The sequence below is a fragment of the Phlebotomus papatasi genome, chromosome 2 (genome assembly GCF_024763615.1).
Source record: "Phlebotomus papatasi isolate M1 chromosome 2, Ppap_2.1, whole genome shotgun sequence".
NCBI lineage: Eukaryota > Metazoa > Arthropoda > Insecta > Diptera > Psychodidae > Phlebotomus > Phlebotomus papatasi.
The window spans coordinates 22,435,032-22,461,783 of record NC_077223.1 but is presented as its reverse complement, the minus strand read 5'-3'; the positions used below and the strand labels follow the sequence as shown (position 1 = coordinate 22,461,783).

The 26,752-nt window shown below is 32.5% G+C and overlaps 1 protein-coding gene across 1 annotated transcript; it reads left to right on the top strand.

Moving 5' to 3' along the window:
- The first annotated feature begins 137 nt into the window (after positions 1-137).
- LOC129803068 (cofilin/actin-depolymerizing factor homolog) lies at positions 138-22,124 on the top strand. The gene is made up of 4 exons (XM_055849405.1): positions 138-292; positions 12,084-12,274; positions 16,351-16,456; positions 20,797-22,124. Exons 1-4 carry the CDS (start codon positions 290-292, stop codon positions 20,941-20,943), a joined length of 447 nt encoding a protein of 148 aa, XP_055705380.1. The 5' UTR covers positions 138-289; the 3' UTR covers positions 20,944-22,124.
- Positions 22,125-26,752: the final 4,628 nt, after the last annotated feature.

The window sequence follows — 26,752 nt, the reverse complement described above, 5'->3', positions numbered from 1 at the left end:
TAAAGATGAAGTGAATTTGTTGTTAACAGCTTCTTTTGAATAATAAAAATCCGTCTAAAACGTGAAGTTGTCCGCATATCAAGAACAACGTGAAGTCTGCGAAGATAATTTTATGCCACAAAAAAAATATACATCCATCGCGTCTCGTCGACTCGACCGGCAGTCGCTGTCGTCACTTCGGTGAAACCGGAACGGACTGTTGAGCCGAGAGCAATTAGTAGTGTATTTTTTGTGTAGCACCATTTAATTCGGATACTCTAGCGAATAGTTTATTAATTTTCGCAGAAAAATGGTACGTGTGCATCTTTCTCACAACTTTGGGGTACTCTGTGTGGCTGCATGTGTGATATTTTGAGCAAAAATGTGCAGCCGCATGCCGGTTTTTTTTGCGGCAGGCGGCCGCCATTTGTGAATCACATCACGGACTAAAAAAGGCACCCAAACTTGCCCGAAATCTCGTGGCTTTTTGGGGTGCTTTTTCGCCAAATTTGCTCATTTGTGTGCTAGAAATGTCCCCTGGGGATCATCAAGGTGTACTGTGGGGGGTGATAAAGTGGAAATTGTAGGTGAATGGGTGTGTAAAATGACTTGAAAATGTCTCATGCAAAGGGCGTTTTTCTCTCACGCCATCTCATCATTTTTCATCTTAACCTCCCTCTTTTGGACTTTTTGAGGCGCGTTTTTTTATTCAATGGAGAATTTTTGGGGTCAGGAAATTACTCCTCAGTTGGCAGGAGGGTTCAAATTTTGCGATTTAATCGGAGTTTTCCAGATAAATTGTGTATTTTCCATAGAAAATGAACTTAAAATAGGTGTGAGAGAGTCTCTTGAGTCAAATTAGTCATCGCCGAGTGCACAATTGTCCCTTTCTCTCCCATTGAACTTTTTATTGCCATCTCTCTCGGGTGAGACATCCTCGGCCATTTTGCAATTATTGAGAGAGTAAGTGAGAGAGAGAGAGAAATTTCTCTATTTGCCAAATCTCACCACCAGAGTGGGGAAAATGTGTGGGTGAGACAAAACATTTTGTAAAATAATTATTTTGTCAAATTCGAGCCAAGTCAAAAATTGCAATTTTGTCAGAGAAATTAATTGTTATGCAAATTGAAGCCATAATTTGGCTCGTTTTACTGTTTTTGTTCTGATTTTTCAAAAGATAAAAATTCTCTATGACAGAAAATTTGTGATGATGCCTCTGAGAAGCTTAAACAGTTAATTTCTTGGCTATTTTTAGGCCTCCTAAAAGCACCAACTCACACAAATTTTATTAATAACGCCGAAAAATGTCACACCATTTGCTCCAAGAATCACATTTTGAGCGTTTTCAAGAGATTTTTTTCTCATGTTAAAAAAATTGCCAAAAAGTTCAATTTTTCATGGGAAAAATCGTATGGAAATTCGCTTATCTAATTGAATAGGTTCCCTTTTTTGGACATGAAACCTCAATGCATTTTGAGTTACATGTTCTCCTGTGTTTTGGCTCCGAATCTTTGATTATAAACCTTAAGGGTTGAGATATCGACATCCGGTCTTGAGGAGCTTTAAGGACGATTGGGACACCGGTGTCCCATAAAGAAAATAATTTTTCCTGACTACCTAAAGTTATTTATTTCTTATGTTTGTACGTAATTGCAAAGTTGAAGACTGAAGTAATCTAGAATATTTTTTGCAGGTCTCCAACTATTTGCTACATAGTAAATATTTAAGTTCAATAATTACGGATTTTTAAATTCTCATAATGAAAATTGATTTTATTTATTTTTAATACTTCTAATTTTTTTAAGCAAAACCGTTTTGGAAAAAGAAACTACAATGTTTATACATAGTATTTTTCATTAGACTGAAAAGTATTATTCATTGGTATTGTTAGAAAATTAATTTAAATTTTTGGGCTATTTTTGTCCCTATCGCCCGTAGAGGTAAAAAATGCATCCAAAGTCAGATGTAAGACGTTTCATTGATTTTGTTTATCGGTTATAAAGTTTTTCGTCGTTCAAGGGTTAATGTAAGTCATTTTGATTTTTTTCTATAAATTTTGATTGGAATTATTCTAGAGAGTTTATTTCTTTACCGATTTAGTCGAGATTGGATTTATTTGAAAGGTCTTGAAATACTGAACATGATTAAACCTGTAATTGAATTTTTGTTTAACATGCCATTTAAAAATATTTGTTTTTGCTGTATAAAGGCCTCTACAAACTAGGAACAATTTTCGTAAAAAATCTCTTTTTAAGAAAAAATCAGGCAGAAACGTCAAAATTTTTTAAAAAGCAATTTTTGACGAAAATTACTTCCAATGTATAGATGCCATTATTGATAGTCTTAATGGCCTGGCAACATAACTTAGAACGTGATCCAAATGGGAATTCTTCACAACTAAAATATTAATTACTGTTTGAACTCCAACAAAAGAACAGCACTCGATTTTGATTTAGGGTTAAAGGAACACTAATTGGCACTTTACGTACTTCTGTCATGACCTATTGGCACCCTATTTTGTAACATTTGGGATATGAATTTTCAACATCTATCTTTAGGACAGGGGTGTGCAAGAACCGTTGAAACCGAATAAACGTCAAAATAAGTTTGTTCAGGTAGCGTTTTGACCATTGATGTACAAGTTTCATTTGACGGTTTTTCGGTTTCAAATGCTTCTTGCACACCCTTACTTTAGAAAGAGGTAGATTAATCAAAAGAACGTTATATTACTTGCATTTTATTATTCAATATTTTCACGAAATTGCCAATAGGTGTTCCCTGTTGAACAGATGTCCCTTGGACACTTTATAGGTCAAATATGAGATATCCTAGAATACGAAGTGTCCACAATACGAAATGTGCAATACGAACATGTAAAATACGAAGTTTCCAAATCTTTATATAAGGGGAGATCGGGGATTTTTGAGACACTTCTTCATATTTTGACTTTGAGACAGTGTTCCAAAAAATCACGATAGTGTATTACGATTTTATGCGGTCTATAGGATACTCATGGATATTGACTTTATAAAAGTACTCGATAGAAATTGGAAAACAACTGAGTTTTCTTCGAGAAGATAAAACATTTAATTTGACGCTTTGTCCCAAACTTCCCCGATGTGGGGCAGTATGGGACGCAAAAGGGGATGTTTGGGACATGTTTTTTCTCGCATAATTTGCATTATTGGAGTACGTTGTTTCATTTTAAATACTAGATTAAAAATATCAAGCATGATTTCTTAGGAAATTGTTGTTTAGGATTGATTCTTGTTTAGGATTGAATATTAAGGGCAAATGATTCATTAGATTTTGAAAAATCAATAAAATTGCTTATTATTAAGATTTTTAAGACTTTCGGGAAGTGGGTTAAACCTCCAGTCTGAAGCCGGCCTTACGAATCGGTTTAAATTTGCCATCCTTTTTTTTATTTATAATAAATTGTCTGAGTCACATTCTAATTTATTTTTTTGCGCTCCGCGTTACTTAAAAATCTATTCATATTGATAAGTTTTATTTCTAAAAATCTCATTTGGAGGAAAAAGAAACTTTCATGTTGTATCTGAATAAAACGATTAGATTGAGAAGAAAGCCTTTGAGTGATATATTGTAAAATTTAGAATTTTTAAATTGAGAGAAAAAAAGCTAAGATTGTAAAGAATCTCAACTAAAATGTTTCTATATAGGCCAAACTGTGAAAGATATTAATCTCGGTCTTCGGTAACCCCCCCCCCCCCATTAAGAAGACATCTTTTCAAAATTATTTTTCTCGTCCATTCTTCTCCTAAACTAATTTATTTTTATCTTAAATATTGCTCTTTTTGGTTCAATATTTTTTTAAACCATCTTCCGCCTCGTGAAAAAAGAAACAGTCATGTTTTATTAATTGGAGCTCCTCCACTAAACCCCAATCGGCGGAAAAAAAAGTTCACAATAGTGGGTGCGGAAAGAAGTGGAATGAATCACCTGTTTTGTATCGTCATCGTGTCTCATTGTTGGCCATTTTGCGCAATATTGTCTCAATTTGCTGTTTTTGTGAATGAAAAATAAAAAGCTAATGAAAAGGAATGTGTCTGGAGTAGTGTTGACAAAGCTGTACAATTACTCTTCCACCTGTTTTCCCCCAAAACAAAATTTCCTTATAGGGTGGTTTTTTTTCTTATCAAATGCCGCGCTATTGGTCAGATTTCCTTTTATGGATGCCACCAATTTTGTATGACATTGAGAAAAGCCAAATTCATTTAGTGCGATAACACAAGGGGATAGAGATATCACTGGGTAATGATATCGATAGGGTGGTGACGTCATCGTGTCTTTTCACGCTTGAGAAAAACAAGAAAAAAACACGTTCGGAGGGAAAGCGAGGAATCTATTATTAGACTTTTTTTTAATTCTTATATTCTTCTGTTAGGAAACCACATTGACGAGAAAATGCCTCCCAAGAGCAAGTTGTATTGAGTTTCTAGCTCTTAAGGGATTTTTTTTTGGAATATTATACTTTTCTGTTTCAACTGATGGATGTGTGAAAACGTGATCGTGTAATTAGATCAAAATTATAAAGTAAAGGTTGGTTTAATTAAAATTAAGAGCAATCGTACAAGTCGTTTTCAAAGACGCCACGAAAATACCTATTTTAGATAAGGACTAACAAATAATTATAAGGCAAAGAACATGTTTGTGATTATGTTCATTAAAAATTTGTCATTAGGATGATTTCTTCTAAAGGTCTCTACACATTGTGAGAAATTTACGTCAAAACTAGACAAAATTTAGCCTTATGCCAAAAATATACACAGACTGATCCTCGAGAATACTCAGCTCTAAACAAACTATCATACACTGAGTAAAACTGTAAACAGTATTTACAGCGATCTCCAATAGTAATGACTGTAATCGGATATTGACTTTTTTAGCTGTTTTAATTCTTCTACCTGGCACATAGATAATTTGATAAATTATGCAACAGGATATACTTTTATCCATTGCTTTACTCTTGGCTTTAGGAATTGAACAGGAAATGAACGAAAACACTGAATCTGTATTGATTTTCACAATTTTATTCTCTGCGACGTTCCAAGGATGGATAATCTGTTCATCAGGTATCGAATATGGCAGGGAAAATCACGCGAATTCTTACACTGCACTTGGACTTGGATCACAATTTTTACCGTATTGTTCATCATTCGACTTACTATCACAGAATCAAATATTTAGCAAATGATCTTGAAATGTAATACCAAAGTGTACCAGTTATGTCATTTTCAGCATCCCAATATTATTTCCTGACTCTCGAAATTGAAGTCACTTTCATCGCGTTTAAAAATTAATAAAGATTTTCATTCGATACTTTAAAAAAAGGAATTTACATTACAAGAATGCTACTAAACCTACTAAATACAGGATAAAATATATTTATTGTGAAAAAAAAACGATATCTAAAGAAAAAAAAACAGAAAGAGCCTAGGATCGAACCCGTGGCACTTCCATTAATTGTCCTGCGCTATACCGCTGCGCCAGCGCTGCACATAGTGTCACACAAATTTTCTTTATTATGTGCTGCGTAGTGTAAGATGTCATTTTAAACTTTAATGGCTTTTTTTTAAAAGAATTAACCAAATTTCGCACTTTTTGAATATACCACGTTTAATTTGATGACTTTCTGCGTATTTGAGCAAAGCCGCAGATATTTCTGAATTTGATGACTCCAGTAACTTCCCTTGTCAGAAACAACCGATTTTACAACTGGTCTTCCCAGGTGAACGGCGGAAACCTTGGTTCTCTGACCATATAAGTCACAGAGTTTAGAACAATTTAAATTAAATACAGTATATAGTCAAGTGTGTTAATCCGGGCGCTTCGCTATCTGGATCGTTTATGACTAATCTCAGGGGCATGACGTTTCCCATATGTTTCTAGCGAGCCGAAAAAACTTTTGAGTTTATTAGATGTTTTCTGTCATTGTAGAATGAATTAACACAAAATATAAATACAAAATAAAAGCCAATTTAATAACGAAAAAGCAACCGAAAACCTCAAATTGGCAACCTACATAGTTTTGGAGATATCTCGCGAAATATGTACGAAAACAGGAAAAAAATTAATCTAAAACTGGTCGCATTTTTCAGAGCAAATGTCGCCCCCCTAACTAATCCACTTAAAATAATATTTTTATTTTTATTTCCGTAATATAGTCACTAAAGTAACATAACATAACTATTCAAGTTTGAGAAAAAGCGAAAATAATATTTTTATCCATTAAATAAGTCAGTGTAATTGACTCATTTTAATCTGGTGCCAGCTAGGTTCTTCACTAAAAATTTTCTAGCAGTGATATTTTCGCTAATAACAGCTGGTTGATTGAAAACATTTATTGTTTTTTTTTCCTTGTAAAAAAAAAGTATTTTAAATCCAAAGATTTAATTAAAATTGAATTAGCGAAAAGGCGATCCACTTAGTGCATGCTGACTTTTTTCAGTATTATCATTATTTTATAAATTTTCTTTAATATTTTTGATAATTTTTTTTAATATTATCTTTCAAAATGAAACAGTGAATAATTCTATGGATTTAGAAGAAGTGAAAAAGAATTTCATCAGTCCAAAAACAAGCGTTTAAGTAGCACTCTACGGAAAACGATCCAGTTACCCCACCTTACTAATAATAGATTCAGAATAGTAAAATAAACCCAAAAAATCTCGCTTAGTTCAGGAGAGGAAATCGGAGACAAGCCCATATAACAGTCGAAGATAGTACAGCAACAGACTGTAATAGAGCACGTTATCGATTTATAGCACTTTGCTTATTAAGACATTCAAAGTTGATTCGATCATATTATGAAGAATTATTCAAATACAATTAAGCAAATCGTCACTTGGATCAGCAACTGTCGTAACTTTTCACGACATACATCAGTGAATCTGGTGCAATAGTGTATATGTCCATATTTTAATAGAAATGCTGATATTATGTGTTGATGCAGTTATTACAATTGCTGATTTAAGCTACAGTATTATTCAAGGTTTTGGTATAGAATTCCCGCATTGCCATACTTTTGCCCTTGAGTCATCTCATAACCAAACTCCGAAAAGATAACTTACTCAAAGATAGAAAAAAAATCGCAATGCTCTTGAATTTTCGATATTATTTTGCAATGACTCATTTTATTCTACTAAAAGTGATTTGCTCACTGATTTGCCATATAAGGTAAATATTTTACCTAGTAGAATATGAATGCTTATCTTTTGCAATTTCATATTTTTTAAGATCCCACAATCGTTGTTATCTGACTTTTGATTGTGATTTTTTTTTTTTTGAAAATAAGTTCTTCGTCTTCATTGCTCATTACTGTAATATTATTGTAACTCTTATATGGCCTCTACACACTAGAAAAAATTATATTCATATTATGTTTACGCCTGTGTAGGAGAAACTTCAATATGGACATAAATTTCTCTAGTGTGTAGAAGCCATTTGGTATGCCAATATTTTTATTTGTGTGACTTTCAGAAAATCAAATTTGAAAAATTAATCGAAAAGCATTACTACTAAGACAGTAAACTAATTTAGTGTCTTTAGTGTTTGGACACAGTAATGTAAATGGGCATATAGGGGAGTTCTGCAATAGTATGACAATGACATATGACAAATTTTAAAATTTTAGGATGGTAAATTAGGAAAACTAAACTAAAATCAGAATCATATCAGTTACTAAAAGCTTTATAGAGACCGTTGCAATGGTTATTCCATGCTCACTGGGCTTTAATATTGTCCTGCTCTCGAATTTACCAGGAAAATTTATCATATGACATTGTCATATCGTTACCGAATTCCCTCACTGAGAAAAAAAGGGGGTGCGATTAACTTTTTTCATCAGAAATTTAATACTTTTTAGGTGTAAAAATATATCAACATTTTTTAATGTTAATTTTACACCTTTTTAAGTGTAAAATTAACATGAAAAAGGGTTGATTTAACCCCTAATACACCTAAAAAGGGTAATATTTACACCGATATCGGATCAATAATGCAGGGTAAAATTAACATTTCCGGAATGTTATTTTAACTTTTTCGGATTTCTCTTAGTGCTTACTAACTTCGTTTACGTTAATAAAATCGAACTCATATCTTCGCAATATTTTTGTAATCGAGTGCCTAGTTTCTAGTTCTTCATTGTTATTTTCAGAAAAAGTCTAAATTTTACTTTAAAAATTAGATACTACTTTTTATCTCCGTTCCCCTTATATGTCCTTTCTGGGATGTCTTTGACCTTGTTGAAAAAAGGGGTCTAGTCTGTTGTACAAAAGCCATTAGTTGGCAGTTTAGGGAACACTTTAGTCAACCAACTCTGAGTCACATGGTGGGGGATTTATTTGATGAGTGCGTGAAACGGGAAGATGGTATGAAGAGTAAGGAGAATAAAATAGAGAGAGAGAAGAGGTCATTGTCACTTTGTGTGATTTTCGGTGGCGATTTAACATGTAGAAAAAAGAATGAAAAATATATTTATATTAGCCCCGCAAGGCGAGAAAAATACACACGAGCATCATAGTGAAAAGCACATTTTCCCCCGAAGATACCTTTTCACGCCCGCGTCTATTTTTGGGTGGGAGAAGATGGAAAGGCCGATGGGATACTATTTCGTAAGATGCCTTCAGCCATTGATTACAATTTCCGTGTGAGCGAGACATTATTGTTCATCTTTTTCTTGTCTTCAGTTTTTTTTTTATTTTCTGATAAGTTTTTATTACAAAAAAAAAACATCTTCTTAAGTTGTAAAATGACACCTGTCACAATTTGACAGATAGACAATTTGTGTGTGGTTTTCCTGTAACTTCAATTTAAATTGCAGGCATTAAGGTATTTTTATCGCGCTTCTGACACGATGCGCTCGAGTTATCGCGGAACGTGGCAATTTCATTAAAATTCTTCATTCAACTTGTGGGTTTGGGATTTATTTTTTCGTAAAGATTGCACTACTAAATTGCATTCTTAAGTGGGGATATTTTTTTAAAAGACCTCCAAAGTTCATGCAAGGGACAAATTAAGTCTTTGATGAGTGTATTCAATAGACCAAGAAATAGTTTAATGGGGGGATGGGTGTTTTTTTTATGAAAGAAGACGTTTTTTTTTCGCTTTGGTTTGCTTTTTGCAAAAGAAGGCATTTTCTACAAATATGGTAAAAATTGGTCGTTGATTTGTGAGAAAGAGCCAGAGAGCGTAGAGTTGAGAGATTGATAAACCGGTAAAAGAGAGTGACGACATGCATTTTAAAATATCAATGGAAGAGAGGGGAAAAGTGTGAGAGAGACAGAGAGAATTTGAGAGAGAAATGTTTTTTTAACACTTGTAAGACCAGAAAAATTTAATTATTTCGAATTTTCCAAAAAAAAAAAAAAACTAATACGCTTTTTTTGTAATAATATAATAATAATAATAATGCTGGCACAACGTTCCATAGAGGAGAACTAGGTCTTCCCACAAGGGGAGTTTGGGATATTCATTATTATTTTTCTTGTACGGGATGAGGTTGTCAGTCTCATGCCCGTGGAATCAAGTGCAGTGAAGTTCACTGGATGCAATTCCAACACCTTTAACGCCAGTAAAATTCCTGGTGACCTAAAGAGGATTCGAACTCGGGACACTTGCATCGTAGACCGAGTGATCTACCACTTGACCCATTCAATGCCCACGCTTTTTTGTTCCGAACTTTTTTTTAACACTAATGAGCCATTTCCATTGAGAAGTTTTTCAACAAATTTCTCAGAAAATTTTCAACTCCATATGAAAAAAAGGGTGCTTTTATAAGAAAAAGTTCAATTTGGTTGAACTCTTTCGCATAAAAGCTTAAAAATAAAAATTGAGAACAGTTTTCCAGACTGTTCCTACGGGGAACAGCGCCATCCATTGAGTTTTCTTCTGATACTTGCATGCCAATAAGTTGTCAGCTGAGCGAATTCCCGCAAAAAAAACTTGTTTTTATTTCACAGTGAATGTGTTTTTAGAGGTAATTCAAGTAAATTTGGGTTCTTTGAAGGTGAAAATAGTGCGTGCAGTGAGAAAATATCCCTGTATTAGTATGCCCAGACTTGTGCTCAGAACTGTGATTCACGGTAAAGGCGAGCAAAGTGTTAGAACAGAGGGGTGCAAGAACCGTTGAAACCGAATAAACGTCAAAATAAGTTTGTTCTGGTAGCGTTTTGACCAATGACGTATATGTTTCATTTGACGTTTATTCGGTTTCAACGGTCCTTGCACATCTCTGTGTTAGAAGTTCGTCGAAAAACGGTAACGTTGCTGTTTTAAATTGGCAATGGTTTCAATTACCCCTCATTATCACTTTCCCTGCGTCAATTTGCGTACTAAACTATTAAAGATATCCTTTAGCAGTGATTTCATGGAGATTTCGATTGTTTTCATGCATTTTTACCCAGAAGCTAAACCAAAACAAACAAATGTCAGCGAGATGTTCGTATTCAAAACTGGGCTTTTTTGCGAGCTTTAATGCGAATTGGGAATTACGAAAATCTGAAAATTTTCCCAATGGAAATGGCCCATAAATCTTTGTTTGTCTGACAAAATTTTCCGAACATTTATCTGTGCGTTTACGAATATTTCCATAGAAATGTTTGTTAAAGAACAAAAAACTTCTCGGCAAATGATTGTTACGAGTAATGTTTGTGAAAAAGTACAAACATTTACGAACTTTTAAGACAAATAAGTGCAAATTTACAAACATTTATGGTCAATTTATCGATTTTTTTCTATGCACACAAGTCTTATGAGCAAAATGTTTGTAAAATTTTTCTGGGTATATTCAAGACAATGAATGATTGATCGGAAAAGTATTGACTACAACTGTCAAATTATTGATTTAAAAGGATAAAATGTGTTGTAAGAAAATGAAAGTGAACAGATTCGAACCCGGGACACTTTCGTCGAATATCCTGTGCTTAATGTACTGCGCTATTACAGCTGATAATGTCAATAAAGATCTTCATTTTATTTCTCATATTTCCTTGATGTAGTCATAAACACTTTTTTTCATAAAAAAACAAAAATACTGTAACCGCTTCTCTGCTTTCAATAACAATTAAATCTAGCAGTTTATTTTTTTTCTGGGTGCAATAAATAAATTTAAGTTTTTGATAAAAAAAATCAAACAATATATAATCTCTGGCAAAAATATTTTAGCTTCAGATCAAGAAAATTTTATAAAATCAAAATTGCTTTCTTGTTCTTTCTCAAATGTATTGATCATATCTATCCTACTCTTTCGCACCCAAATTGAATTTGTATTGATGCTCACAGGAAGAAGATTACGAAAAGTTCTGATCTGAAAATGTTGTACAAGATCCATTAATTCAGAAATAAATGTTTATGGCTGTGCTCTAATTTTCAGATCAGTAAAATTTCATGAAATCAAAATTTCCATTTCTTTATCCTTTAAAAATTTTGCATGTCTATTCCACTCTCTCACTCTTCTTCTTCTTTTTTTTAACATCAAAACAATTTCAGTTAAGTTCAATTTAATTTTTAGTGTGAAAGAGCGAGAAAATCATATGTAAAAATTATCTGAGAAAGAAAGGGATGTGAATTTTGGTTTAATGAATTTTTTCCGGTCTAAAAAGGTGTACCAGGAGCCATAAGGGTTAATTTTATGAAAACCATTGCCAATGATAATCCTGACCCAAAACAATTTTTATTCGGTCCGTCTTGTAAGTGTTAACATTGAGTGACTATTTTGGTTTTTTCGATCACTCTCCATCTCGCTCTGTGTCGTGAATTGAGAGAATTTGTGTGAGAGAGACAATTGGGGGTGTTTTAAGAGAAACATGACCATTAATGCATGAAAGGTGCGAGTGAGAAAGAATATGATTTTTCGTGAGTTAGTGCAAGACGCAGAGAAAATGCTACGCATGTCCATATATGGAATTGTTGGGGTTCCCTCAATATCTTTTCTCTGACTGCTGTGGCTCTATTTCGTCTGATTTTTTTTGTGTCGAATGCAAAAAAAAAGAAACACCAAAACCAGAAAGAAAAATGTTTATTCAAAGTATTTCCATCATTAAAAGAAAAATTTTCTCTTTTTTTTTGTGTGAATTTTCCAGGCGTCAGGAGTAACTGTATCAGATTCATGCAAAACCACCTATGAGGAGATCAAAAAGGACAAAAAGCATCGCTATGTCATCTTTTATATTCGGGATGAGAAGCAGATTGATGTAGAAGTTGTTGGCAATCGTGATGCTGAATATGATCAATTTTTGGATGATATTCAACAGGGAGGTCCCGGTGAATGCCGGTAAGGTTCTTTTTTTTTTGTCATTTTTATTTTAAAAGAGACTTGAAGATTGGAATAATGGCAGCACAATACCCATTAATTGGGATGATATTAATACATTGTCTTCCAATTAAGAATGTGACTGTCAGAGGAAGTTTTCGATCACTTACCCCGTCTTCATTCGAGTTGTATTTTCTCTCAATGAAAGTTGACGGAAGATTGCATCGAGACAATTGTATTATTTTATTATAGTTGATTTAGATGGAGGATGGTTATTTGAAAATTTCAACGAAAGAAAAAAGGGATTAGGAAGATTTATTTTTGTAAATTTTAGTCCATTTATTCTAAGAAATTGCGTCAAGTTCTTGAAAATTAATAATTGAGAACAGTTGCCAGCGCCATTCACGAGAGGAAACAGTGCCCTCTCGCGGGAGAAAAGGCTGTCAGTGTCAATGAATTGTCAAAAATATTTTTGTATTAAACGAAGTCATGGCATTCTCTTCTATTGAATACAAAATAATAAAACAATAATAAACAAAATTAAAACAGTGAATTCCAGATAAATATTTGAATTTAAATAAAAAATGAGCTTTTTTGCGAGGTTTTTTAAGCTCAAAAATTCAAATGTTAAAATTTGTTGTCCCATGTAAATACACCATAAATTGACAATATTAGCACTTGAACATTAAAAAAAAAAGAAGACAAAGCTTATTCAATATCAATTATTGCTATTTATTTGCCTGATTTATCACCTTGTTTATTAACGTTTTTTTTCACTTTCACGCCATGATAATTACAACGATTAGAAAAGAGGTGAATTATTGCCATGATATTGACTTTCTTTGTTCACCATGAATTGCGATGTGTTTTCTTCTTTTATTTAAACCTTTTTTTTTTGTTCAATTCCTCATCAACAGAAAATAGTAATATAAATTTGAAGAAGAAAAAAAATACTACAAAATAAAAGGAATTTTACTGAGTCATTTATTTTGCAATAAAATTGCAAATTGATTCATGAGTTGGAAATAAACTCGTGATTTTTCCACTGCCACAGGCGACTAAATTAAAATAGCAAAAAGTTAGTTGATAATGTTGTTTGAGCATGTAGAAATTGTGATTTATGTACACTTAAGTATTTTGCATATTCTTTTACTTTGATCATAATAAAGCTAGACTTCCAAAAAAAAAAATAAATAAAAGTGCTCAGATTGCACAATAACAGTTTTAGCATTATGTTCAACGTACAATAACTTTTGTTTTGTAAACATACTTTTGGAACTGCCCTATGACAGCCAAAAGGAGTGCCAAAGCGTTTCAGGCTTTGCGAAATGCTCGATCGAACTCGTAATTTTTCGATGGAAAGCTCAAAAGTATTTTTGCATAATTTGCCGTTTACCGGTTTACAACCAATTTGAGAACGCCCAAAATGGCTTAATAGACATAAAATTCATTTTCTGGTAAAAATTAGTTATCGGTTCATTACCGGTTCAAATCCGATTGGAACCGGTTTATTCTTATCAGAAATTCCAAGACCTTTCCAACGAGCCCAAATATGCCCCCATCCGGTTGAGAAATACGCTTTCTAGAACCTTTTAAACCTTTAATTTTGAAAACCCTTTATTAGGAATGATTTAATGGTATTTTCGAATGTGGACGAAATGTCCGTCTAGGCAACCGCTAAAACATGGCTACGGAGGGGAATTGATAGGCCTGGTAATGGCCTCAGGGTCGACTTTGGCGGGGGGTTTCCCAAAGGTTCTAAGTCTCTATCTCTGACCGTTTGGCCTGAAGAGCTCGCGATAGCCGGAAGAGCAGACAGACAAACAGCGTGACATCATTTCTCAAAAATTCAAAGGATTATAATATAAACTGCTCTCTATGGAGTTGGAGCAGTAAAAAGTCTTGACCATGTCACATATAAGATTAGTATTAAGTTTAATACTTTCTGAACTGCGAGAATGCCAAAAAAGATAGCAAGTGTTTTATCTTGCCTCTCTTTCGCGTTTTGCTCGAAAACTGACCGAATCACAGTTGGCACGCATGGAAAATTGCTCAAGTTGCCTGTAATATGATTCAGAAAGCAATTAATATGAACAGTAATATCTTACTCATCGTATTACTCCACTAGAGTGTACTCTTTCTAACACACGTGATATTCCATTTGAAATTTTGCATATTATATTACCTCTCTCTCCGGCTTTTCTTAATATTAATATTAATCTTATATGTGACACCACGGTCTTAGCGCAGAAACACATTGACAGTAAAATGCTCACCGTCACCGTCAAAGCCCTCACCGTATTTCGTTGATTTACGCATTTTCATTGCAATTCTTACGTAAATTCTCGATTATCATATTACCTTATCTCATACTCGATGGCACTAGGCGAAAATAGTTTAAGAATATTGAATAAATAAAACGAAAATGCGATAAACGGTGAGCAAAAAAGAATATAGGATTTTTTTACTACAGTTTTTCGTACAGTTTTTTTGCTCACCGTTTATCGCATTTTCGTTTTATTTCTTCAGTTTTCTTATATTATTTTCACCTAGTGTCACCGAGTATGACATAATGTAACACGGTAATTGAGAATTTGCGTAAGAATTATAATGAAAATGCGTAAATTAACGAAATACGATGAGGGCTTTGACGGTGACGGTGAGCATTTTACTGTCAATGTGAATCTGCCCTCCATTCTCAGCAATCTACCAGACCGTACATTATCAAGTACACTCTCAGATAAATAGGATTTTTTTATTGTTTGCTTGTTTTCTGTTTTTTTTTGCATTTTTAAAATTAAAAATACTTTTATGGGCCATTTCCATTGATTAACTTCTCAACAAATTTTTTAGAAAATTTTCAACTAATTTCATAAATGACTCCTAATGGTTAGGCAAACTTGCATAATTGTATGTGCATAATTCCGTCAGATGCATAATGCCGAGACAGAGTGTATGATTGAACTTTTTTGCACAAGAACTGAAAAATAAAAATTGAGATCAGTTTTTCATACTGTTCCTATTGGGAACGGCGCCATCTATCGAGTTTTCTTCTGACACTTACATGCTAGTGCGTTGTCAGCTAAGCGAATTCTACCATAAAAATTGTTTTCAATTCACAATGAAGGTGTTTTTAGATGAAATTCAAGTAATATGGATTCCTTGAGGTGAAAATAGTATTTTCTGCGTTTTCAGTGAGAAAATATTCCTGTTTGTGGGATACGGTATGCCTAGAACTCTGATTTACGGTAGAGGCTGGCAAAGGGCAGCGTTAGAAGTACGTCGTAAAACAAATATCGTTGCTGGTTTAAAGTGGTAATGGTTACAATTTCCCCTCATTATCTTTTTCCCTGCTTCAATTTACTTATCAAAAGATTAAAAATATCTTCTTTTTTTTTTAGTGATTTCCAGAAGATTTGGATTGTTTCCATTCATTTTAATCAAGAAACTAAATCAAAACAATCAAATGTCAACGAGATATTCGGATTCAAAAATGTGTTTTTTTCTCTAATATTTGTGTGAATTTAGAATTACAAAAATTTAAAATTTTTCTCAATAGAAATCGCCCATTAGAAAGTATATTTCCCAACCGATTTCGATAAATTTGTATTCGTTGGAAAGGTCTTGGAATCCTCTAAAAGTCTGAACAGGATTTAGCCGTTTTTCTTTAAATCTCAATTATCATTTTAACAAGAAAGATTAGAGAAATGGGGAAAAATTTTATCAACTGTTCTCCAATGGCTTCTACACACTAGAGAAATATAATTGTTCATATTAAAGCAATTTCCTATGGTTGTCTAGGAAAAACTCTTCAATATGGACATAAATTTCTCTAGTGTATAGAAGAGGCCATAACGCTATCTTGGATAATTTCGAGGGATATACTAAGATATAATCTGTGAAAATGAATTCTTCTGGATATGAATCTAACTAAACTGCATGATTACAATAGCTGTTATTATAAAAGAATCACGTGTCTAGGAGAAGAGATTTATTGACAGAGATGATTTCTCGACACGATAATTTTAATTCATTGTCTACGGCAGGTGAATTTCTAGAGAAATATACACTAATGATTATTCTTATCTTTTTTGCAGATATGGACTCTTCGATTTTGAATATATGCATCAGTGCCAAGGAACATCAGAGAGCTCGAAGAAACAGAAGTTGTTCCTTATGTCATGGTGCCCGGACACTGCCAAGGTAAAACATTCAAAATTTTGCTCTTGCACTTAAGTTTTCCTTTTTTGTGTTCTCAGTTGCCTTTAGCAGTCTCAGGCAGGCAAAGTGACGAAGCAAACAAGTCACTGGGCTTTCTGTGAATCACAGAAAATGCCTGCAAAAGTAATCTGCTGATTCCCATACCGCTCTGCATTGTGGCTTCTCCCGTGCAGAGATATTCAATGTCAGTAACAAGGAAGAAAATTTGAGAATTTTTATTTATTTTGTAATTTGTTTTTGGGACACTCAGAAGTGAAGTATAAAATTCTGGGGATCTATTAACAGTTACATTAGATTTTTTTGCATATTTTGTAGGGAGATAGTAATTTGATCTTGAAAAAGAAGCGCTATACGCAGAGAAATATGAGTTATACCCTCATCATGAGCAGCCGTATAGTATAGTACTCTCCTTTCGAACGTTTGTGCCTTCGAATAATGTGAATTTCATTGACTTTTCCTAAGAGATTTCCACATGATTATCACAAGATTATCAATAAAATTGATAATAAGCTAACTAATATTTAATAGAAATATTTAATGCTCTTAGGAAAACTTAAAGGAAATTCACATTATTCAAAGGCATGAACATTCGAAGGGAGAGTACTTTCCCCTACTTAAAATTTACAGCAGTACTTGCACCTCTGAAAAATAGACCACGCCCCCTGCAAAATTTTTAAATATCCTATTATAAAGCAACTCATTATTACTTTACTTTATGGAATCTCCCAAACCAAAGATATAATTTTTATAAGTGAAATGAAAATCACTGAAAAAACATAGTTTACAAAATGCTACTCTCGGACTTTCTGTGTTACGTTAACTTAGATTGACTCTAGCAGGTTTGAATCGAGAAATTGTCAAGATCAATATATGGTTTATTTTTTTTATCATTTTTTCTGTGTGATACTGGGATGGTAAAATATCGAACGGAAAAATAAGCCACGCCCTAAATATGATTTGAATGAACAAAAGGGCAAAACTTCACAACAATAAATCTAATTTATCTGATTAGCATCTTATGGCCTCTACACATTGGGAGCAATTTTTGTCAAAAAATGCTTTTTTGAAGGAAATTCCCTACAGCGTTGTAGGGGGAAACGTCAAATTTCTGTCAAAAACGCAATTTTTGACGAAAATTGCTCCCAATGTGTAGACGCCTTAAGATTATTGCAGAGAAAATTAAATGTAATTTATTATTACTTTTGTAATATCATATTATATGGATAGTTTTGACTTTTTTAAATTATAAATTGAATACAATGTAGACCATTTTCGAAACGATGTTATATGTTTTATTTCAAAATGAATTTCATTTGATATGAACGAGAAAAAAGTCCAAAATCTTTCTATATTTTTTTTGGGAATCTTTTTGAAATTATCGACTTAACCACCTTTGATAAGTATTTGGCAAAGATCTTTGGAAATTACCTGTATTTTCTGAATACTGAATAAATTTGACTTTTTATGCTGCACACAAAACTTTTCTGGCAGTAAAGGTTTTCGCATTGCATCCAGTGAGCTTATAAATAGTGAAATAAAAGTAAAATATTTAATTAAATTGAAAATCTTGTAATCCGAACACTTTTGAAAGGTTTTTAATTTACTTATCGCGCCTTCTCTGTTGATTTTTTCACCATTAAATCAAATCACCGCTATCTACACCGTAATTAATGACATTTTTTGACAGAAGCGTTAACTGGAAGTTTTGTTTGGCATTGGAATTGTCATATCAGGAAGTTTTTTCCATTTTTAATCCATGTGGCTTCAACTTAATTTTATAAATTTCGATTCTGACGAAAATTTCATGAAGTCGAAATTCGAACCCTTTTCTCACACGCTTTGCATTTATGCCTATCTCATTCTTTCACACTTTTCTTCTTCTAAACATCACAAGATTTTCAATTTAGCTCAATCGAATTTGGAATTCGAAAATATAAGATAGAAGAAGGAATGAATGGGATGTGAATTTTGATATTGTTAAATTTTCGTGATCTAAAAGGAGTGTCAGCGCCATGAATTTAGATTTTGATTTAGAGTGAATGATAATTTTCACAAACTACTAGATTATATCGATGAAAATGGTTTATTTGTAGCATTATTGATATTTTTTAATGTTAGTAAATTTTGTTTGGGTTGGTAGGGTAAATGTCCTAATTCAAAACCATTTCCAGACGCTTTAAATTTGACAGAAGATTCAATACATTAATTTCATATTTTTTCTGAAGAGAATTACACAAATTTGCTCCTTGACTCTTCTTGAATGTTACTGTTTAGTAAAAATTCTTGAGATGTAATTTGAAAACTTCTTAAATACAAGAAAAATACGCGAACGTAAAATGCTTCTATTGGAAACAAATTAGTCCAAATGGAGACAAGGGAAAGTTTCTAATTGGAGACAGACAGTGTATAAGTGAAACCGCGACGAAAAGCTTCCAAAACTTTGTTGAGTTGCTCCTGATTGCAGGATTTGTTCTTATTCCTGGTCTTTTCTCCTTTCCCATCTAAAACAATAAGAAAATCTCTCCTAAAAAAATCATATTTCCAGGGTTTTCTATTGAAGCATTTGCAGACACTTCAGAAAAACCCTTTTTGTTCACGAAATAGGTAATTATTTCATTTGAAAACTTCACGTACCATTAACAATAAAGATTAGCACTTAATTTAACTAAAATTTGCCAGAAATATGACATAAATGTTAAAACGAATAAATAACAGTCACCTTATTGTGAATATGAATGGATTTTCGCTTTATTTGGAGCAAAATAAACTAAATAATGAAACTGTGGTATAGAAAATATATAAATATAATAATTTAGTATTGTTTTTATCATGAAAACAATGACGTTTCCATTTGGAGTAGCGAAAAATTTCCATTTGGAGCAGGTTTTGAATTAGCTCAATTTACCCTACATATTTTTTTCATCAATTCATTTTTAAACGTATTAAGACTAATTTTGGTAAAATCAAAGACAATAAACCCTTGCCAAGTTTCTAAGCAACCCTTCTGAAAAGAGAGTAACAAAAAAAGTCAATTAGCATCGAAAATATCGCACTTCAAACTTGGAACATCGATGCTTATAAGCAGACTGTTGAAAATTATGAGCCCTTACCCTAATAAAAAAAAAACAACTACAGGAGCAAAAGAAATAATTCAAATAAAGAAATAAGGTAAAGTGCCCTCAGTCGACTCAAAATTTATTTATATTTTGCTATAATATTTAGCAAATGCTCTAACATTAATAGGTCAATTATTTCATGATAAATAATACGAATCGGTGACAATTTCATAGAAATAGACCATCAAACATCCAAAAATTGACCACCGGTCGAGTCGAAGAACCGGGACTTAGGGCACTTTACCTTATGAGGAAAACCGAAAAAGAAGAAAGGAGAAAAGGAAATGTAGAAAGTAAAAGTCAAAGATGAGAGAAATTTTTTTTGCCATCTAATGAGAGGGGACGTGACCTAATAAAATTACTGTACGACTTATTCCCAGTGCACAGCAACATTTGTTTGTAAAAAGTGTTTTCAAAATTTCTTATAAGATTTCTATCTCTTTCACTCTCATTGAAACGTCAAAAATATGTTTACAAAACAAAAGCTTGTACGATGAGCATTGTTTCAATATGCTCAGTTTTGACAGGAACTTTTTGCAAGGTTTATATACTGAAGGAAAAAAAAATGTTAATTATTTTGCCGTAATTTATGTGAGGGGCGTGACCTAAAATAACTTCAAGAGAAACAAAGATTTTAATAATATTTTTGGTCGATTAATTCAAAGTGCTTCGTTTTGATAAAAATTTCTTACAAACTTTCTGCAAGATTGATATTGAATTCAAAAAGAAAACCTTAGGCCTCCGGCACACCTTTTTGATCAGGAAAATTTTATGCAGTCGAAGTTCGAATCCCTTTTTTTCTTAAAAGCTTTGCACACGTCTATCTCATTTTTTCGTACTCTTCTTCAAATTCAATTTAGCTGAATCGAATTTAGGAGAGCGAAAGAATGAGATAGTCATATGCAAAAGACGTGAGAAAGAAAGAGATTTGAATTTCGATTTCATGAAATTTTTCTGAACTAAAAGGTGTGCCCGAGCCATTATGACTATTTCAAGTTTGATTTTTAGACTAAAAATTGCTGAATTGAGAAATTCTTCTCAATTCAGCAATTTCAGACAAAAAGTAATTAAGTTTTTAGATTGAGTTTCAGAGAGTTTTCTCAAATGTTATTTTACTTTTGGAGAAATTTATACCATTTTGCAGTTTTCAATGATGGAAGGTGATTCATCATGGTTTTTACTTTTCTTATTAATTTGTCTTTGCAGGTGAAAAAGAAGATGTTGTACTCGAGCTCTTTTGATGCACTGAAGAAGTCGCTGGTCGGTGTTCAAAAGTACATTCAGGCCACTGATCTTTCGGAGGCTTCGCGAGAGGCTGTGGAAGAGAAATTGCGCGCCACAGATCGTCAATAATTTAATATGTCTCTTTTTTCAAGAAAAAAAAACCTATATTTATCACAAAAATATTTTTTTTGTAAAACTGGATGCGCCGTAAAAAAAGTAGAGATTGAAGGAGTTGAAGCTTGATAAAAAAAAACGAGATAAATAAAAAAATGAAAGAAGAAACACAAGCACAATTGTCAATAATGGAAGTAAAAAAAAAAGAAATGATGGTAATCACAATAATCAATACAATTTTATATAGAATTACATTTTAAGGGAGTTTTTTGATAGAGAACATGGTCATTTTCCTATACCCAAACAATAATGAAATGGAAACATTTCTTCAATTCCTTGTCATAACAGCAAGAAATAAAAAAAAAACAAAAAATACTTATTAAAAAAATATGTAAACTAATTGTCTTCTAATAATTCATATGCATATATTAGACAGAGAAGGATGGTAGATTAAGGTGGAAAAATTCTATCAGCAGAATTTTCCAATTTAATATTTTGAATACGAAAAAAATAAATAAATAAAGAGGAGATTTTTCAGTGGATTTTAAGTAAAAGAAGAAAAAACCAAATCCCAGTCATTTCTGTACAGTTTCTCTTTCATTAAAATTACAATTTTCCGCTCAATTGAGACATTTAATATTTTACTGATTTTTTTTTTCGAGGATATAGGGAATTTTATTTGCATTTTCTTTTGTGTACTGAATTTAGAGAGAGAGAGAAAAAAGAGAGAATAAAGGAAAGAAAAAGAAACAAGAAACAAATTTGCCAAGACCGATAGAAAGAACAATTTCAGAGTCACACAAGCGCTGCAAAAATTGCATTTTTCTGTCATTTTTTGCTCCAGCGCATCATTTTCTTTTTATTTTGCATTTTTTTTTCCTCCAGTAAAATTCTTAACACTTCCGGTGACTGATAAAGTATTAAAGAAAAAAAGTAGAAGCGCTATTTATGTTCATTTTTTTTGTCGTTTGCCTAGTTTAGCGTTTGCAATCCTCATAAAACATTTTTTTTTTGTTGAAAGAATAAAAATTCAATGAGAGATTTTCCGGAAAAAAAAACCTGATAAATGAGCCAACCAAAAACAAAAAAGCGATTTAATGAGAAAAGAATGCAATTGCAAGGTAGCTTGCAATTCTATTATTTGTCTTGTGTCATTTACATTTTTCTTGCAATAAATTATTTGTATTGAAAATGCCTTTTCTGGGTTTTATTTGGCAGGAAATGGAAGAGCTGAAGATGTTGAGCTAATTCATTTTCACTGACTTTTAGATCATCAGAGGAAAGGACTTTTTGTAGTTATCCACAGGTCAGAAGTGGGAATCAACAGTGAGACGGCGATGGACGTAAGGGAAGGGACCAAGAAAAGGTTGTGTAGGGTCTCATCGTAATAAAGACATAAGATTCTCTACAATTCAATTATGGAATTATGGGATTTTTAATAGAATTGGAGTTGAGATTGTCGCGTAGACTAAGGGGCTCAAAAGAGCCTACACTGAGAAAAAAGAGCAACATTTTTTAATGCTAATTTTACACATTTTTAAGGGTAAAATTAACATTTCCGGAATGTTTTTTTTTTTTTAACTTTTTCGGATATAGATGTCTGATCACCTGCGAACTCAAGTACACTCCGTTTTTTTTTAATCTAATCTACTTGGAAGGGAAGAGACCTAAAATGGTTTGTTCGATTTTTGTCTTTGGTTTGTTTATCTGCTTTGGGAAAATTCAATAGAAAAAAATGAGTGTGAATCTCAGCTAAAATGGAAGACTAACGGCTAAAAAATTAAACCGTTAATTTAAAATTTCGAAGCCACAAACGAAAAAAAGTACATTGAAGACGAAATATTCAAAGACGAAAAAAGTAGAAGATGAACAGACCAAAAAAGAAATGGACAAAAGGCGAATTGTTTTCAAAAACGGAAAATTTAAAGATGAACAGACCAAAGAAGAAATCTTAAAGACGAAAAATGGTCAAGGTAAAATGGCCAAAGAACAAACACTGAAGATGAAATTATCAAAGACAGAAGATTCTAAGATGAATAGACTGAAGAATAAACACTGAAGACGAAATATTCAAAGACGAAAAATTTTAAGATGAACAGCTCAAAGAAGAAATACTGTAGACAAAATGATCAAATACGGAAGATTCTAAGGTTAACAGGCCATAGGCGAAATATAAAAAAATGAAACATTCAAAGACGAAAAATGTAGAAGATATCAAACACTGAAGACGTAATATTCAAAAACGGAAAATTTTAAGATGAACAGTCCAAGGAAGAAATATTAAAGACGAAATTTTCAAAGACGAAAAATGTGGAAGGCAAAATGACCAAAGAACAAGCACCAAAGACGAAATTATCAAAGACAGAAGTTTCTAGAATCTAGACTAGATGAACAGGCTGAAGAAGAAACACTGAATGCAAAATATTCAACGACGGAAAATTTTAGGATGAACAGATAAAAAAAAAAATCATTAGACGAAAAATGTAGAAGAAAAACAGACCGAAGATTAAACACTGAAGACAAAATGTTTAAAGACGGAAAATTTTAAGATAACCTGCCTAAAGACGAATCCAAATACGGAAAATATAAAATTCGAATAAAAATATAAAAAGAATAGGTAGGGTAAGTGTGCCAAATTTCAGCATAATTGCATGCAAGCGTCAAAGCCTCCAGTTTGAAATGTAATATTTTAAATACAAATTGATTTTTTTATTCTTTCTTCTGAAAGAGTGTTGCTTGGAAACTTGTAGGCAGTTTATCGTTTTATTTTCTCTAAAATCATTCTTAATACATTTTAAAATGAATAAAAATATAGCTTTGGTGCCTTATTTCGGCCACCTTCATTCTCATAGTTCCTTGCCCTTCGGGAATTCTTCCAATGTCTTTTTCACGTCATCTCGTTTGTCGAATCTACATTTTTTGTTATTCTTTTGCATCGTATAATCTCTAGAGTACGTAAAATCTATAAGCTCATGAAAATTAGAGGAACAAAAAATGTGTCCGAAAATGCAAGCTGTCCGGGATTTGGCACACTTACCCTACTGCAGATGAAATATTCAAAGAAAAGGAAAATTTCAGATGATTGAACAGACCAAAAGACAAATAAAGAAGAAAAAGTGAAGACGAAATTTTCAAAAACGAAAAATCTTAATATAAACAGATGAAAGACGAATACAATTACGAAAAATATAGAAGACGAATTGATAAAAGAATATACTTTACTACAGACGAAACGTGCAATGATGGACAATTTATAGAAGACGAACAGATCACAGAAGGAATAATTGCAATCGAAATGTTTAATGTAGCAACAAAACTACTTCAAAAATTTTACAAACAAAAACTATAAAGACGAATAGAACATAGAAAATAAAACTCCGAAGATGAAAAATGAAGATGAACAGACCAAACAAGAAATATCGAAGACGAAATCTGCAAATATGATAAATTTTGAATATGATAAATTTCCAAAGACGAAATTTGGAACACAATAAGTGTGAAGACGAAAGAATAAAAGAAGAAATACACAAAGACGAAAAATGAAACGATAAAGCCAAAGACGAAAAGCTGAAATCGAAAACTGCGAAGACGAGCACGCCAAAAACGAAGACGCAATTGAAGATGGGAGTTTTAAGATTGAATATGCGTTTTTCCTGTTGAAAGGCTGCAGTAAAAATATTCTCTTCGCTTTGTTTTTCTTTTTATTTAACCCTTTAAGGACGATTGGGTCACCAGTGACCCCAAAATGAAATTTTTCCTACGGCTTTGAAAAGTTGAATTTTGCTCTAAAAAGTCAGGAAAAGTGATTTTTTCTGACCCTCGTTTTTTGACCCTCTTGTCCTTAAAGGGTTAAACAAAAACTGTATTATTTTTTAAAGGATTTTTTTTGACTCAGGATAAAGTAAGAGGTTTACGATAAACGTTTCTAATTTTAGTGCATTAATTAGGGGAAAGTAGGGTGGAATAACCGGCTATCGCCATGTTTAGAAAAAATTAAATTCATTTGATCATAACTTTTGAATCCTTGTTACAAGATAAGTCAAATTTGACACAAAGTTACTTAGATGTATTGGCTCTAGATACGTGAAAACAATAATCCTAGAACATAACGCTGGACTACTTAAAAAACTGATTTTTATTAATAATGCAAAAATAACCATTTCGTCGCCACTTTTTACCACTTTTCGCCAGTTTTGTAAAATTTGTTACCACTTCTCGCCACCCACTTGAAAAGAACCACACTCGGTTATTTTAGGCAATGCTATGAAAAGAATACATTCACCATTTCTCTTTCCTTGTGATCACTTTATTATTATTCTCTTTAAATGATTTTTCTTCACTTTTATTTGAGAAATCAAATTATGGGGCTTTTGCAGAAAGTAAACAATGCAGATTTGACAACTGAGAATGTACGAAGTGAAGTTAGCGTCGCCTATTGAAAAGATATGGCGACAGGTGGTAAAATCAATTCCAGAATATTACCACTTCTCGCCATGCCTCATTTTTATACAAAAATAATATAAAATGAAATATTAATTGACTAAATACAAATTTTATGTATTCCACAAGTGCAATTAAATATTCAATAGACAAATTATTTACCCAAATAGGTATTTTTGGCCTGATGAAAATTTGACGACACTTAGTACATTTGGTAAGAGATGTTGGATTCGATGCACTTGCTTAAAATATTGCTCTAAAAAGTGATCAAAATCGTGAATCCAAAACGAATAATTATTATTTTTCGATTCTATGGGTAGAAGCAGAAACAATACAAAAAAATTGCGACTCATTTATTTCATAAATTGCGAAAAATAGCGATTTCAATGTAAGTGGCGACAAGTGGGGCACTGGCGAGAACTGGTGATTCCACCCTACAAATTTCGTTAGTTTTGAAAAAATCGTTCGAATGGGAAGTGAGAAAAGTCAAAAATACCCCCCGAGCGTTCGAATTTAGAAGACTCTACTACTGTATTTAAATGAAAGGTTTTTATTTATTTTTTCAATAGAAAAATAAAGCCAAATCTCTTCACGTATAATCCATGCTGCGTATTCGAAGCGTTTCCTGCTGAAGTAAATTAAAGAAAAATTAGCATAAAATGTCCCTTGCTTTAAGCGTTTTATGGATATTAGTGCTCATACAAATAGAAAAGAAATAAATTGTCTTTGTTCAGTCATTAAATTGAGATACTTATTTACACAATGTTGAATCTTTCATGCTGTCTCTTGAAAAATTTCCGAAAATTAGTGGCCCCTTGTAATTTCCAAGGAGCGACATGATCCGATTTATTACATAATTTATAAGGTTTTTCTCTAAGTAAAGTAAAGTAGAGTATGAAAAGCAGATTGGCATAAAATCTCACTTCAGTGTATTAAGTGGTTTAAGTGGTTAATTTTCTAAAACTAGAGTAATTTAATTTTTTATTTCAATAAGACCTATTCTAATATTTGGAATTTCATCTTCATTCTTTATATTTAATTTTCAAATCTGTATTTAAAAGCTTATTTGCATTTTTAGATGAGTAGCAATTCGTTTGTGCTTAGCTTTAGCTTAGTCTAGGTCTAGGCACAAAATGGGAAATATGCATTTAAAATTTTATGAGTGAAGAAAGGTATTGGTATTATAACAAAATCGTAATTTTTCTTTTAATCTGACCTTATCAATAATCTTTTGAATAATGTGATTCTGATAAGATTCAAATTGAGCGCGAATCTTTTCATGTTATTTCTAAAATATTCCGCTAGATGGTGGGTAAACTCACCACTGTCAATAATGTCAAACTTCGGCTTATCTTCGGCATTCCGCTGCTCGCTTCCACCACAA

Excerpts from the sequence above, each read along its gene's own strand:
- LOC129803068 (XM_055849405.1), top strand. Across the intron at positions 12,275-16,350 it reads GGAGGTCCCGGTGAATGCCG|ATATGGACTCTTCGATTTTG; the intron begins GTAAGGTTCTTT and ends TCTTTTTTGCAG. Across the intron at positions 16,457-20,796 it reads GGTGCCCGGACACTGCCAAG|GTGAAAAAGAAGATGTTGTA; the intron begins GTAAAACATTCA and ends TTGTCTTTGCAG.